Source organism: Cydia fagiglandana, chromosome 19, assembly GCF_963556715.1.
Source record: "Cydia fagiglandana chromosome 19, ilCydFagi1.1, whole genome shotgun sequence".
Lineage (NCBI taxonomy): Eukaryota > Metazoa > Arthropoda > Insecta > Lepidoptera > Tortricidae > Cydia > Cydia fagiglandana.
The window spans coordinates 11,566,750-11,584,039 of NC_085950.1; the positions used below are offsets into that span (position 1 = coordinate 11,566,750).

The 17,290-nt window shown below is 36.4% G+C and overlaps 1 protein-coding gene across 1 annotated transcript; it reads right to left on the bottom strand.

Annotated features, from left to right (window-relative positions):
- Positions 1-5,714: 5,714 nt before the first annotated feature.
- Positions 5,715-15,806, bottom strand: LOC134673702 (solute carrier family 2, facilitated glucose transporter member 2-like). The gene is made up of 9 exons (XM_063531702.1): positions 15,754-15,806; positions 14,971-15,200; positions 12,866-12,958; positions 12,024-12,256; positions 11,565-11,694; positions 11,115-11,201; positions 10,290-10,507; positions 9,652-9,834; positions 5,715-6,416 (listed from the first exon to the last, which is right to left on the bottom strand). The coding sequence occupies exons 5-9, from the start codon at positions 11,626-11,628 to the stop codon at positions 6,150-6,152; spliced, it is 819 nt and encodes a 272-aa protein (XP_063387772.1). The 5' UTR covers positions 11,629-11,694; positions 12,024-12,256; positions 12,866-12,958; positions 14,971-15,200; positions 15,754-15,806; the 3' UTR covers positions 5,715-6,149.
- Between the last annotated feature and the right edge of the window lie 1,484 nt (positions 15,807-17,290).

The following is a 17,290-nucleotide window of genomic DNA, read 5'->3' on the forward strand; positions in this document are numbered from 1 at the left end:
ATTTCTCAGCCTTAAACCATATTTATACATCATAACTAACAAGTTTCGTAGTATGTAAAGCGTTATTTCTGTTATTTAAGTATAGTATACGCATCGAAGTACTAAAAATGCATCAAATAATATAGTTATGAACACAGGCACTGAGAAGTAAACAATTTCATTTCCGGCTAAACTAAAACAATGTGGTGGCGCGTTGATTATATTACACTTAGTTTATCAAATCACTCGAGCAGTTTAATTCCCCATAATAATTTAAGTCCTATTGTAATATAAATGCAAACAATATATAATTACGTCTTGTAATCCGTTTTAGAGATGGCGTATTAATGTCACTTATTTTTATTTAAGCATTTTTCCATCTGACAGTTTCCATTTGACAGGAACGAAATGAACGAATGAACGAATGATTTTGGCATAAAGTAGTCGCAAACCCGAAACAATTTGTGCACACGGCGACCACACTTTATGTCACTTTGTGTCATGTGTCGACCCTTCCCCATTTCTGGTAACTGTGTCGACACGGCGACGACTCTGCGACTGGAATTGTGACCGAAACAGACGGTGTCGACACAAGATGTGTCAACACCGCGTCGTAACGGCGACTAGAAATGGTTGTATGGGGGCTTTAAGCAATATAGTACCCCATATTTACTTTAAAGTTCATTGTCTTAGAGATATTTGGCATCAAAGTTGAACAATTTTAGGCTAAAAAACTGGTTTTCTGGCCATAACTTTTGTGTTAATTAGTTTAAAATTAAAACCTTGGACACGATTTTCGAGACTTCAAAGACGAACCCAAATATGTAGACTTCGTACGTGTAAGATCCTTCACTGCAAACTAGATACGAAATAAGTGTTTTTTTAGACAATGTTTAAATAATTCATAAAAAAATAAGTATTCATTTTTTTTCAAAATTCGTTGGACAAAACCGGAGATAAAAGATTGAAGAACCGATAACCGTTTGTCTTATAATTCTATCTGTAGTGCAAAAAAAGAAGATACGATTCAAAACTTGTCAAAAATCGATAAAAACCTCGGGTAGCCCCTTAACCCTTATCTTGGCATCGTAACACCCGTGATACATGGAACTTCAAAAAATCTAGCAGGTTCACTTTATTACCTAACATAATAATTCTGCCATCAACATGTCGAGCTACCCTCCTTACTTATAGAAAAAAATAATTGACACGAGTGTCATTGTAAATTAATTAGTAATAATCAACATGGCGCCACGGAAACAATAGATTTCGGTTCGTACTGGAAGTTTTGCATTTATTTCTTATGTTAGTATATATTTTTCCATAATCTACATTTTGATATCTTTACTGTCTCTTAGTGCATACATATTTACAATGCCTTCGAATTTAAAAACATTTAATACACAGAATCTTACATGAAACTGTTATGTATTATATTTGATACACTGCCAAGAACTCAGAAATGTACATATCGAAAGGATTGTATTACATTTAATACATTACCAAGTTATCGTCAAAATATTTTTACATGATTTTTTTATTATTTTTATTTTTGTGGGGTTACAAAACATGCTTCAATTATTTAATATTAGTTGTCGTATTATTTAGTTAATAAACTTTGATTTTTTTAAGTACTAGATGTTATTTAACTATATATTCGTACGCTGTAGCATTATTGCTACGCCGTAGCCCGTAGCACTGAAAAATATGTGTATGGCAAAAAATGGCCCCAAAGTGAAAAAAAAAAATTTTTTTTTTACTTTTAATTATTTGTTTACTTTTCATATTTTACTCAACTTTTTGCTGACGACTTTTTTGAAACTTTACGGGATCTAATTTTCCGCCCATGTGATCAGGTATTCGTAGATATAATTTATTTTTACAGGTTTAATAGTCATATGATGCTTTAGATTGCGTTTAATTAGCAGTAAATGCTAATTTCTGTTGCATTACATGTTTTATTTTTATTAAAATCTTCATTTTTCTTCTAAAAAGTAGGTAACTATTTTGTCGAGTTATTGGCATTGTATCAAATATGATACATATGATTTTCCGAAACTGGAGAATCCTGGATTTTTTTTCTTATTTTTTAACAGTTTAGTATGCTCAATAGGTGACAAAAAACTAAAAAAATGTTTATATTTAAGATATTTTGAGCCTTGCCAAGATAAGGGTTAAGGGCAGTAAAGCAGCAAATTCTATGGCAAGTTATACCTACACAATTCTAAACAAGGGTTGTGTACATACTGTCAAAATACTTTTTATTTTGTGCCTTTTTTGTCCAGCAAATATTTTTTACTTAGTAAATAAATGCATCTTTTCACCAGTTTTACGCTAGTTAGCTATCACAGTTTTCAAAACCCGGCAGGCCTGAACAAATAAAACTCACTAACTACTACCACGAGTTAATTTAATAGTTATAGTGAACCATTATTAACATAACACGGTTGATTTTTGTTTAATTATTTTCTACTAATTAGTGACTTTTGGTTGTCACCATGTGTTAGATAAGTGTCAATCATGTGGATCGTTTTTAGGGTTCCGTACCTCAAAAGGAAAAAACAGAACCCTTATAGGATCACTCGTGCGTCTGTCTGTCCGTCCGACCATTCCCATTTATCTCTGAAACTACTGGGCCTACAATTATGACCAAAAATACACAAAGTAGTACTTTACCTATAGATGTCAGGAGAACCTATTAGAAATGTGCAGTCAAGCGTGAATTGGACTTATGTACGGAACCCTTGAAACGCGAGTCCGACTCGCACTTGACCGGTTTTTTAAAGTCAACAATATTATAACAGGGTCGTCTTTATACCTATATTACGTCATTGTATCAATTGAAATTTACTTCATCGGGTTAGTGTGACGAAATAATCAGATAACACATTGTAATATTCATTTGTAGTAAAAATAGTCCTGCAAAGCGATTTTTAACATAGGTAGGTACCTTACTTCTAATAATAATGTCGTTTTTATGTAACCGTTAAAAAAAGTATTTAAATAACAAGACTTAAAAACTATTGTTACCTACTTTGACTAGATATGTATGTATCTTCGTAGTTCCTTTTTTTTGTTTTATGCTTTGGATGTACATACAAGTAAATTTCCACTAACCCGTATAAATGACAATGTGGTTCAGTGAAGGGGACGGACTGAAAATCAGCGCTGCGCAGGCAATTTCTAATGAAATGACTGACGCGGCGTATGCTGAGCCCGTCCCTTTTGCCGCACAAATTCTTTGGTAAATCTTATTATATTATGTAACCAGTGTGCTTTTTGTGTTGCAATAAATGGTTTCTTATTCTTATTCTTATTCTATACTGGAGAACTATCTTTATATGACTGGCTTAAGATATAATCCGATAACTATACACGTTTTATAGACCCGATATGGGCAATAAATCCTATATAATCCATATTTAGTTTCAATGTCGGTTGTTTCCACTGAGACATTTTGTTGAACGTCAGAAACACTTGAGATAATGAGGTAGGTAAATAAGTAAATGCAATGAATACCTAGAATAGAAATAGATACCTACTGCCGTATTCGAACTTCAAGATATTCACAAGAGACGACACGTACTAGATCCATTCTAGATACGTTATAGTTTAGATATCAACTAGTTCTGTTTTGCAGCGCAATTCGGGCAACCAATGTCACTTTTACGTTAGATAGAGTAAGATATCTATTAGATGTGAATTGGATCTCTAAGTCATATCCTGTGGAAATCGTTCAAGAGTATCTCCAGAATCGCGCAAATGTCAAATTTGACAGGTTAGATCACATATCGTTATCGTATATATGCTTGGCGATGTCTAAAAGATATATATTTCAAAATCCGAATCGGCCCCATAGTTTTGTAATGCTAAAACGTGGCGGTTGGGTAAATGAATAAGCAAACATCGTAAATTTTATAGCATTTGCGGTGCAGCGGAGTGGTGTTAACGGAATTGGTATAGATGATTCCAAAGGGTTGCCAGATTGGAAGGCGCTATTATCGGGAAACAATATCAATTTTTCGGGATTTTGGGACTTAAGTCGGGAAAAAAATACATTCAAATTAAAGTACTAATTGTATTAAAAACAACGATATTTTACATTATTGGTACTACGTCAGCTCGCTCGCTCGACGACATTTCGGAACTTGAAATTATTGTTTTATAACGTGAAGCCGTTTTTCGGGACAGTTTACACTTTGTCGGGAATCGGGAACACATGCTAAAAATCGGGAGAATCCCGCCAAATCCCGACCATCTGGCAACCCTATCCAACTGAAATGGTAAATTAAGTTTAATATTAACGTAATCAACGCTGATTAATCTTTAGGGTTGAAATTGTTTATACCAATTCCGAAACACGTTAGAAGCTTTAAAAGCTTTAAGGATAACTTGGACGTTAGACCGTTATAAATATTACGGTGTCTGTGTAGTCTATCCTCGTGCCGCCCAATGTACAATAGGATGTACACTCAGTTTCGATGGAATGTCAACCTTAATTTAAAGCAAAGTAGGTAGCATTTCATTTGTCTCGTAAATTTTCGAACAAATGAAATTCAACCTAATTGAAAATATAATAAGATTCTAACTTCCTTGGCTATAATTTTGTATGGTGGGCGGCACGAGGCTATGCGTAGTAGGTAAGTTATTTCTACAGCCGCTGGTCGCGCCGATGACTTGTCAACTTCTTGTGTGTGCAAAAATGCATGTGCATATCATCAATATATCACGTGTACAAACAGTTGTTTATATACTCAGATAACGGCTCAGAAGATAAGCTACGTAGGGTTCAAACAATCGGTAATAAACATTAAATACCAGGCAATAAATATATTGATAATCATTTAAGATTGTCAACCCGGGCGCAGCACGGTTCCATTTTTATCGACTATCACTATGCGCGTCCCTTTCGCACTAACATACTTGTTAGAACGTGACAGGCATGGTGATAAGGGATAAAAACGCGACCGTGCTACGCCGCCTGGTGTTATGTAAGGTAAGGAATGAAAGTAGGTAAGCTTCCGGTATCTCTCAATTGTTTCTATTAATGATAACTATTTTTATCCGACTTCGACCAACTTTTATGATTTATCATCTACACATCTGTAGGTAATGAGAATCCATACTTACATACACTGACCGCCAATATCATAACCCTTCTTTCTTCTGTTTTAGGGTTCCGTACCGTAGGGCGCCCTATTGATGACACATTCCTGTACCTAGTTTACTATACATTGACACATTCTTCCTTTAGAGACAGAGTACAGATGATGAAGTGATAAATATGATGACTGTCACATATTTTATAATACCATCATCTGTACTGACCCAGCTAACTATTCTGTATTAGCTAAAAATGACCTAAATACTACAGAGACCAATATTTAAAGTAAATATTTCATCTAAGCTTATACTTTTCGAGAGATACATTTGTTTAAAAATCTAAATCTATTTGGACCTCATCGTATTCAGGTAAGAGTGAAACCAGAGTGAAACCAGACGGACGTGATTTTTTGTGTTTGAACTACGTACGCAAATTTGGTTGTTCACAACATACAAAACTCCTGTTTGGTTCACACGGCGACGCAAAATCAGTTGTCTGCCGACATATATCAGAATTTCTTCAGTTAAAATTATGCAGCTCACAACTCACAAAATTACGCTCGTCTGGCTTGACTTTAATATAAAACAAGCAGAGAATTCTTAATTATTATTTAATTAAATTAAGCATTAATTACATAGGATATCACTGGTTATTAATTGTATATTACCACATTAAATCACAAACGTCTTTGTTTCTAAAGCACATTTTGTTCAGGGCTCATTTCAGGAACTTGAGTAGTCTTTAAATATAAGGTTTCATTGTGTATGGAGTGCCATATTGACCAAACTGTCATGTCCATGTCTAATACAAGCCTCATCATACTTATATTATCATCATAAATCTTTTTCATCTCACTGATGGCCACAAGCTTTTTATTATAGCTACGATAGGCCAAAAACATTTGATATGATATGATTTTATTAAAGATCCAATCATATTTATTGGCCATCAATTGCCTATCAGAGACTTCACGTCTACCTTTCAAAATCTTCGCAGATCTATATTAACTAACATAAGACTTGTTACTGAAATTATTTTTGTTCTTCAACCTCATTTTGTACACGACTCACTTATTCTCAGAAGTAGGTCTCATCCACCACCTTCCTTCCTTTATTCTCGCCGAAAACAATTCCTCGATGGCGTAAGGGTTCATGCCCTTGGTCTCTGGTATCATGTGGTAGGTACATAATGTGCAGGTGAAGGCACAGCCCGCGAACACAAAGAAAACAACTTGCAGGCCTATGAATTCTACTGCTGGCACGAAGGCGAGAAGATAGATGAAGTTGACGATGTACAGCCATAGCATCATAATGGATTGTGAGAAGCCTTTTACCTGTAAGAAGATAGTTATATTAAAGTAAGTATTCAGTTTTGTAAATCTATATATATAAATGCAAGTGTCCTGACTGACTGACTGACTGACTGACTGATTCATCAACGCAGAGCCGAAACTACAAAAGCCAGAAAGTTGAAATTTGCACACCAGATTGCATTTATAAAGTGTACAAGAGATAAGAAGCGATTTTGAGAAATTCAACCCCTAAGGGGGTTAAAAAGGGGATGAAAGTTTGTATGGGGTTAAAGTTTTGTTTTAAGCTAGGAATTTGAAACTTCGTAAAAAAATATATTATTAAAATACAAGAAAACTATTTTCAGCGTTTTTGAAAATTCATCCCCTAAGGTGGTGAAAAAGGGGTTGAAAGTTTGTATGGATATCAAAAAAATTTTCAAGTGGTGGACTTGAATCTTTCTATTTAGGGATATTATTAGAAGACAGGAAAAGTAATTTCAGCGTTTTGTAAAATTCATCCCCTAACAGGGTTAAAAAGGGGTTGAAAATTTTAATCCATTACAAATGCTTTGAAACTTCGTAGAAAGGCATAATAGCCGATTACAAAAAAAAGTGATTGCAACGTTTTTGGAAATTCAACCCCTAAGGGGGTTAAAAAGGGGATGAAAGTTCGTCTTCGGGTGCAAATTTTATTTTAAGCTAGGAACTTGAAAGTTTGTAAAAAGTATCAAATTCAAATACAAGAAAACTAATTTCAGCGTTTTAGAAAATTCATCCCCCAAGGTGGTGAAAAAGGGGTTGAAAGTTTGTATGGATATCAAAAAATTTTTCGAGCGCGGGACTTGAATCTTTGTATTTGGGGATATTATTAGAAGACAATAAAAGTAATTTCAGCGTTTTGTAAAATTCATCCCCTAACAGGGTTAAAAAGGGGATGAAAGTTTGTATAGGGTTAAAGTTTTCTTTTGAGCTACGAATTTGAAAACTTCGTTAAAAGATATATTATTAAAATACAAGAAAAATAATTTCAGCGTTCTTGAAAATTCAACCCCTAAGGTGGTGAAAAAGGGGTTGAAAGTTTGTATGGATATCAAACATTTTTTCGAGTGGTGGACTTGAATCTTTGTATTTAGGGATATTATTAGAACACAGGAAAAGTAATTTCAGCGTTTTGTAAAATGCATCCCCTAACAGGGTTAAAAAGGGGTTGAAATTTGAATCCATTACAAATGGTTTTGAAACTTCTTAGAAAGTCATAATAGCCGATTACAAAAAAAAGTGATTGCAACGTTTTTGGAATTTCAACCCCTAAGGGGGTTAAAAAGGGGATGGAAGTTCGTCTGCGGGTGCAAATTTTATTTTAAGCAAGTCCATTACTTATCCAAAGTTTAAATCCATTACTTAAGCTTTGAAAATTCTTAGAAAGGCATAATAGCCGATTACAGAAAAAAAGTTATTGCAACATTCTTGGAAATTCAACCCCTAAGGGGGTTAAAAAGGGGATGGAAGTTCGTCTGCGGGTGCAAATTTTATTTTAAGCAAGGAAATTGAAACATTGTAAAAACGTTTTAAATTAAAATACAAGAAAGCTCATTTCAGCGTTTTTGAAAATTCATCCCCTAAGGTGGTGAATAAGGGGTTGAAAGTTTGTATGGATATCAAACATTTTTTCGAGCGCGGGACTTGAATCTTTGTATTTGGGGATATTATTAGAAGACAATAAAAGTAATTTCAGCGTTTTGTAAAATTCATCTCCTAACAGGGTTAAAAAGGGGATGAAAGTTAGTATGGGGTCAAAGTTTTCTTTTAAGCTAGGATATTGAAACTTCGTTAAAAGATATATTATTAAAATACAAGAAAACTGAATTCAGAGTTTTTGAAAATTCATCCCCTAAGGTGGTAAAAAAGGGGTTGAAAGTTTGTATGGATATCAAAAATTTTTTCGAGTGTGGGACTTGAATCTTTGTATTTAGAAATATTATTAGAAGACAATAAAAGTAATTTCAGCGTTTTGTAAAATTCATCCCCTAACAGGGTTAAAAAGGGGATGAAAGTTAGTATGGGGTTAAAGTTTTTTAAGCTAGGAATTTGAAACTTCGTTAAAAGATATATTATTAAAATACAAGAAAATTGATTTCAGCGTTTTTGAAAATTCATCCCCTAAGGTGGTGAAAAAGGGGTTGAAAGTTTGTATGGATATCAAACATTTTTTCGAGCGCGGGATTTGAATCTTTGTATTTGGGGATATTATTAGAAGACAATAAAAGTGATTTCAGCAATTCGTAAAATTCATCCCCTAACAGGGTTAAAATGGGGTTCAAAGTTTGAATCCATTACAAATGCTTTGAAACTACTTAGAAAGACATAATAGCCGATTACAAAAAAAAAGTAATTGCAACGTTTTTGGAAATTCAACCCCGAAGGGGGTTAAAAAGGGGATGAAAGTTCGTCTTGGGGTGTAAATTAAATTTTAAGCTAGGAACTTGAACTTTTTGCAAAAAAATGTATTAAATTAAAAAAACATGAAAACTAATTCAAGTATTTTTGAAAATCATCCCCCAAGGTGGTGAGAAAGGGGTTGAAAGTTTGTATGGAGATCAGATAATTTGTGAGTGCGGAACTTGAATCTTTGTATAAGGGCATTATGAGAATACAAGAAAAGTAATTTCAGCAACCAACATCAAAATCCACTTGACTTAAAACTTCATACAACTTGCTAAAAAAGAAAAGTACTTAATTTCAATATTGCTTGGATATGAAAATTATAGGTACTAAAGATGTAAAATGTTGAAGATAAAATTCCACGCGGACGAAGTCGCGGGCAACAGCTAGTGTTATATAATCAGAGGTAATATAAGGATTTAAGGAGAACCCTGACAGGGTGACCTTCCTAAGCATTATGTTTCTAGATATCGGGTATTAGGATGTCTAGCTCCGAGTCGTTTACGTACGTAATGTACTTATTACAGTTTAAATACTTTTTAAAGGCTTTGGCCCTTTTGCCAAGGACGTCAACTGACGTGCGCGGCTACAGACCAATATCAACCTTCGTGCATACCGGCAGGGTTCACAATAATGCGCCACGTACGAAAGAGATAATTCAGGTGTATAGTCCATTCATTCAATAAGCTATTTCTTCTTCTCAGTCGTGCACTCTATTATATAATTAACCTATTTAGGTTATCCCTATTCGGATATCTCGTTTTCTTATGCTGCGTGATAAATTAGTATTATTACGAATTTATGACTGATTTAAACTTCACAAAGTTTAGCTCACCTCAGGGACGAATACTTCGGCCAACAGCACATACGGTATCATGCCACCGCCAAAGTTGAAAACGAAGCAGAAGACCAGTATAACGGCAGGCACCAGCCACACGGGGCCAAATGGCCAGCGCACCATAACACCCAGCAGCACCATACAGACCCCGTTTATAAAAGATGCTGATGTCAGTAAAATCTGAAAAATTAGGGACAAAAATTTTAATACTAAATATAATTGAAAATCGTATTCCTGGGGAATTTTATGTGATGTAGTTAAAACAATTACCTGTTTGGAAACTATATACAAATTTGCATGGATTTTAGAGGTATTATCGACAGTAGAAATTTCAATGGTCGTTAGGGAAATTTTGTCCTAAGTGTCTTGTGTAATATATTATTTAAATCAGTTTTTTTTTTCTCTCTTTCGATCTGTATTTATTGTTATTTATAGGTATACTTCTCTTTGTCGTTGCATGGGGTTCATGATCGCTCAGGGACGTAGCTGAACGTAGCATAGATTTTAAGCAAAGCATTCTCGGACCAGTTTCAAAGTGTCATTTCGGCAGTTCCAATTTCTGCATTGTTTGGAGGGATTTTCATACGCAACAACAAATTCAAGGGAGTCCAATAATTTTTTAAATTGTATCATACCCTTCTGCCAAACAAATCCGTGCAAGCAGCTCCACCGATGGATCCCACCATCAAGATCGAAGCCATAAGAACGGCGCACACATCAGGCGATAGAGAGGGGGTGGCCTTGAGGAAGAGTGTTCCACCGTACACTTGGATGGCGGTAACTCCCGTGAAGATGGAGAGAGTCATGAGTAAAGTGACGACGATAAAGGACCAGCGCGCTCCAGGAGAAATGCCTGGAAAATATGTGTAATTTGTAACTGGGGGTTGGTTCAAGACTAACACGGTTTCGATTTGATTTAATATGATATGTGTTAGAGGTTAGTCTAAAATAACAGACACATATTTTTTTAGCTGCCCAATCTCAAGTGGGAAAGATTGTCCTCCAAATTACTGAACAGTACCTAAAACCTCTAACTTCAGTAGAAAGTTATGTTGCTTATGTTCAAGCAAATTGCTAGTTAATAGGTTGGACCCATAATTAAAAACTTTTGCATTCATCATCATCATCATCTCAGCCATAAGACGTCCACTGCTGAACATAGGCCTCCCCCTTTGGGGGGTGAATGCCATAATCGCCACGCTTGGCAGGCGGGTTGGCGATCGCAGTCGAGTACACCGAATTTGAGGGACGCTGCTGCCCGTCCACCGGTGGTCTTGGACGTAGTTTAAGGACATACCCGGGTCCGGGTCCGGGTACTTTTGCATTAGGTACAGTTAATAGGTGCTATAATAGAAATATTTAACTGACATGGAATGAAAGACACAAAATTGCAGGAGTCTTCAAAACAAAATGATAAAAATGTAAGATGGACAACGTAGGCAATCAAATAGGTATCTTACGGAAATATTGCAAAGCTGATAGTTTTGCAGGCGGAACAAATTCTTCTTTCGCTAGATTTTGCTTCTCGGGATCCTGTGTCACGGGTTCTGGAAAAAAAAAATAGCCGTCATTAAACTAGGTACCTATAGCTTTAGTATTTACAAAAGGCAACATCCCACATAAAAAGCTTAAGGATCACAGATAAATGTTATTATAAAATCCTATGTTGTTAGCTTTTCGTTATTACCGCATAAGTATTTTTTTCCCTTGCAACCCCCGTTATTAATACCCCCAATAATAAAACCGCCCAAGAGCATGTCATGCCATGATCTTTGTAGGCAGTTTATAGGGTTTTGCAGTTACCTGTCCGTATGCTTATAAGCAGACTTAACAGGGGGCTTTTGTAGATTTTTGGACATTGGACATATTCGCGAGGAAGTATATTTGAACTTGCAGTCAGTTTGTCTTACCTTCAGTCGGTACTAGTGTCGCAGACCTCTGCTTGTTGTCTTGGTTGGCTTTTATTTCTGCCATCTCATCGATTACAGCCTTGTCTTTGGTCGTAGACGCACGGTAGAAAGATAACGATTTCAATGCTTCCTGCAAGAAAAAATAGACTGAACTTGATCTGCTTATACTGTGGAATATTCTATTCATAAAATTGTCCTGACTACACTTTCACCAAATGATCCTTGGTACCTTTAGAAATATAAATAGGTAACTACATTAAATTATCTTAACTTAATGAAATTTATGGAGGAACGAACCACCGGAAAAAGATACAACTCATGTATCCAACATCTTTGTACTTAGGTATGTCAGATATGTCTTAAGTCAACAGCATAAATGGGTGTTTTTTTACAGTCCGTATTGACCACGAATTCTGCTAAAGCTTCTTACTAATCATTAGCGGGTGTATCTGCACTTACCTCACATGTTTTCCAATTAAGCACAAATACACCGGGGTCTCAGGAAGCAACCACATTGTGATCGCATTCGCAACTGCCAGGCCGAAGTTTATATAAGCAGTGTTGTGGTACGTGGTTAACCAGCCGAGGATTATGGATACCAGGGCACCTAAAGCGTACATGACTGATGGCATAGAAGACATGAATCCTCGACAGGCATCTTCGGATACTTCTGCTGCGAATGCCCAGGCTACCTGTAAATATAGTTCTAATTGGTTATGGTATTCTGATATGCTTGTTACGGATCTAATCTAATCTCTAAAAATCTAATCTTGTATATTCCTGTTCGCATTTATCCCCGAAACGGATTAACTGGTTAGGCGTGTAAGCATTAAGTGAAGGAATAGAAAGCTTCGCATGCTTCTGGTAAGCCCGCGTTGTTCAGTGAGGGTTTCCGCGATCGAGTTTTTCACTAGATGACAGCACCGTGGCGAGAGGTCTAGCTGTCATAATCCACCAATCATGTTTATTTAACCATGTTGTTTTTTATTGGTGGATTTTGACAGCAGCTGTCAAACAGACCTCTCATCACGGTGTTGCCATCTAGTGAAAATCTCGATCGCAGAAACCCTCGTTGGTAGCAGCGATTGGTGTTCCAAAAGGTCTCGAGTTCGAGTCTTGTCGGAGTTGGTGAATTTTTTTATTTTTCCTTTAATATTAAAGTTTACAGTATTGCTTGCAGACGTTTCTGCGTGATGAAAATAAATTATTAGCTACCGTTTAATGTCTTGATGTAGTTCTAAGTCATGTTCGAGTATTATCGTATATTTCAAAACAATTAATCCTTAGAGAGAAAAAAATACCTGCATAAGTAGACCACCGCTGACGCCAAATAAGCACCTTCCAATTAATAACATAGGAGATGTTGTCCCGTAAATAACAAATACCCACGATATCTGAAAGCAGAATAAGGTAAACAATACGTGCAATATGGGAGGTATGATCAAAATTGTTAACGAGTCAATATATAATTTTTCATATCAAGTATTCGGGAAAGGGCTTTTTCTTTCCTACTAGGCAGGTTTTTTTTTTAAATATTATATGGTGTTGGGTCAAATTTGCCCAAAAACGGTGGATCGGTGCCAAAACGCTAGTAGCTATCTACTTCTGCCCTTTTTGTTTAAAATGGGAGCATGTATCCTTACTAATATTGAGACCATTCACTTAGAGTCGGCTCAGCATGTCTTTTTCTTCCATACCCCTCTCTCGCCCGTCATCTCATCATTCACTTGCGTTCGTTTCATATCATCTCTCACATAGTCCATCCACCTTTTCCTCGGTTTTCCCCTCCCGTTCATTCGTAATACCTTTCTCGTCACGACTTTCATCCCTCCGTAATCTCCGCATCACATGCCCGTACTACCCTAGGCGATACGCTCTTACTTTTTCTACTATGGATGCAAGTTTTAGGCTTCCTCTTATGAGTATTAACTTCCCAATCAAAAAAATTAAGTATCCAACTCCCACGGTCCACTTTACCTTCCAAATTCTATTGTTCACGACAATTATTACGCTATTTTTATTGATAGTGATATTAAGTAATAACAAGATAAATGGATATTATATTGCCTTTTTTATCGTAACATGCAATAATATTATTATCTCGACAGGAGGTAAGATTAGGTATTGTTTTATAGTAACTTTTTGCACAAACACTTGAGTAAATTAGATTGTACATATAAGTACAGTCGATGTCGATGACGGAAAATGTAGGCATATTTTTGATGTCGACTAGGCAATCAAGGACTAATGAATGAATGAAAACATTTATCAGGCAACTATTGGCCCATGTTGACTATGTTTGTGTGAAAAAGCGATTTCGCACAGATCCACCACTTTCGTCTTAACAGGCCAACTCGGACATAGTACACTGGTATCAGAATGATATTTGAATGTGAGAATGAAATAGTTATCAATCGCGCATTTCGCTCGTAGGTGCTTGTCCTTGAATGTATTGGCGTCGGTCAGAGGCACAATAACTAAATAATATGATTGAAATATCATTCTGATGTCAGTGTATCTACGTTCGAATGTGTCTGTAAGGCCCACTTGCACCATTCCACTAACCCGGGGTTAACCGGTTAAACCTGAATTTGCCATGGTTACCAGTACAATTTGACACTTGGTTAACGGTTTAACCGCTTAACCCCGAGTTAGTGGGATGGTGCAAGTGGCCCTAAGAATCATACGAACCCGCCGCTCCGCTCTCATTTTAAAACGACATGCTGAAATGACTTGTAACTTGGCATGAACATTTGCGTTACATAATTATATCTACGTCAGATTCTAGTTCTCGTTGCCAAAAATTGTTACACAGGAAATACTATTATTTTACATGCAAAACTATTTTTTTTGTATACCGGGTGTGGCCTGTAACAAAAGCAAATAATTAAAACATAGATTGTACTCCTTAAACGGTGACACTTTTGTTCAACAACTTTTAAAAATTATGAAGTATTTAGACTTCCTATTTTTCATACAAAATAAATATTATCTTCAATGGACGCCGTCGCCATGCCATATGATTTGTGATTGACGTTGCTTGTCACGCCTTAAACATAACAAAATTCGCAATACATTGCGTCGTAGAATAAACTTTAAAGTGTATTAAAAATCAAACCACAAGTTATTTTTGAAAGTTGCTGAACCAATGTTGGTCAGTATGAAGAGTACAGCCTACAGTTACATTTTTTGCTCGTATTACAGGCCACACCCGGTATAATATATACATTATACAGTCTCCATCTCATATATCAGAGCGGCCTAAAAATATCTGAACACGCGCTCTAAAGCCTTGGGAACGGAGTCGTGGTCAGATATTTTTGAGCACCTTAGCCGGTCTGATATATCTGGTGGAGACTCTACATAAACTCTAGGTATAAAAATAATAATAGGTCCAGAAACTTACCGCAACTATAACATTAGTAAAAATGCCACTCCATCTCCTCCCAAATTTATCTACAATGACTCCACCGAAGGGCGACATGAAAATGCTGGAGATGTAGGGTAGACTGCCTATGAGGGCTTCTTCGAAGAGACTGATGGGTCCGGAGAGGGGCGTGGACGCGCTCTGGAGGATGAGCAGGGCGTAGGACGGCCATACCGTCCCGGAGCCGAGAAGGAACTTCGGGAAGGCCACTGAAACCATAATACTCGTAGCAATTAACAAACAAGTTTTTAGAGACAGGTGCTCAACGTCATCGAATTGTCTCAGAGCGTGGCTACCGGGCCAAGTCAGCTTTGTTTGACCTTAGGAACAATCCTGCCAAGCGGCATTGCCTCAGCCAAAAGTGCGTGCTTACTCACGGCACTCACCTAGCCTACGGATACCAGTTCAAAAGAATTATAAATTTTGAAAGGTTTTATCTCGGAGAATATTAGATCTACAGAGAAACTTTTAATTCTCGTATTGTACTTAGAAAGTTTACTTTAAAAGCGTCCCGAGAAGATACTGTCATAAACTAGTCGTTTAGTCGGTCGTAGCCCAAATCTAAAAACAAGCGTAATTCTCGGGATTTTTTTGTTTTTTGACAACGTTGCGTTCGGCCGTTAAAGTCTCAAACTTGGATTATTTATTGGGCTCACATCACAAACGAACTACCGGATTTGACTCAAACGACCCCCGTTACAAAAAACGACAAAGTAAATGGATTCTAGGTATAGTGGAGCTTTCTTATACAAAAACACTTACTTATCGTTGTCCCCAAACACTGACGCAAAAAACTCTGGATCCTCATTTTGAATCGGGGGGCACGGCAGTGCCCCCGCCAAGTCGAGCGCGAAGCAAACACTGCCGTACCATACCATCCTTTACTGGAACCATTTCGCCGCATTTTCAGGCCCCTATTTGAGAACCTCTGGATAAGACCAGAACGCAGAAATTTTGGTCATCCAGTAAGCTATAATCACATACTTAAAATCCAAAATTTCAAGTCTGTAGGTCATTTAGTTCCGAAGTTCAGCGAAAGCAAAGTTTCGCATTTATGAAACTCACTCATGATCATCAGAATAGAACTAGTACTTCCCATAAACTCAGAGAGCTGAAATTTGGTACAGAGTTAGGGTTTAATGGCCACATAAAGGGAAAACCTAAAAATATTGCAATATCAGTCACGTTTTAAAGATCTAAGAACTGCATAAGTAAGTTTGTAATCCCATATAAATATATGATATTACAAAGTTACTGTTGCAGTTCCTACAAATAGTAGGTAAAGTAAAGGTACACTACGATGTACGATGTGAGTATGAATGAAGATGTGTTTAGTTATGATATGTGTATACATAGTATGGGTATGAGTACCCGAAAAGAAGGACTGCCTACAAAAAGAGATGAGATCCCATCAAAAACATTACATGTAAAAAGGTGCAAGTCTCGCAACGCTTTTACTACAAAAAAGTTTTGAGATGTAATGTGAAACCAAGTCGGTTATTTTAATCAGTGCCAGGGGGTGTTAAAACCGTATCAATAAGATATCTTTAATTTGTAATACGTATAATGACTTGGCCATCGCACGGCTGCATAATGACAAAAGAATCATCGTCACCTATTAAAAATGATTCTAATTGAACATAACGCTAGCGCTAATTGCAGTTTGAGCATTACACATATTTACGAGTACGGTACGAGTAAAGCATTATGTGCGATTGCCAAGTCATTATATGATGATTAGTGACGGATTACTGATTATTATTTAATTATTAGATTTAATGAATGGGCAATACGAAAAACTGTTGCTACTGTACAATAATCAGAACCGGAAAAAAAGAATAGAAAGATTTGTAATAATAAAAAAACTACTCCTAAAAAGAAAAAAAATGTGTTAAATAAGAAAATCTAATAAAATAAATCAATATGCCCACGTTTCTACAAAAAGAAGTGAAATCCCACCAAAAACATTCTGTAAAAAACTAGCCAAGTCTCGATGGAGCTGCTTGTTTATCTCTAAAAAGTAATGAAATCTAGACAAAGTCGTGCCAAGTCTAAGGTTCCTTACTGCGATTTCTTTATTATTATAGTTAATGTTGTGTGACTTGGCCGTTGAAGGGTACACAAGGGTACAAAACCAGGTGCTCCATGACACCATTGCACCAATCTGCCATTGCACCAAAAAGAAGTGTTTGTTTCAGGCTCGCCCATACATAAGTATTATTGAAATACGCAGCTTTATCAAGCCTACAATTGACTGGTTATTGAATCAACGTTTTCCAAGTGGCAATTTTCCATCGTC

Excerpts from the sequence above, each read along its gene's own strand:
- LOC134673702 (XM_063531702.1), bottom strand. The coding sequence starts at position 11,628 with ATGGCAGAAATAAAAGCCAACCAAGACAACAAGCAGAGGTCTGCGACA. Across the intron at positions 10,508-11,114 it reads ATCAGCTTTGCAATATTTCC|GCATTTCTCCTGGAGCGCGC; the intron begins GTAAGATACCTA and ends CATATTTTCCAG. Across the intron at positions 6,417-9,651 it reads CCGAAGTATTCGTCCCTGAG|GTAAAAGGCTTCTCACAATC; the intron begins GTGAGCTAAACT and ends ATCTTCTTACAG.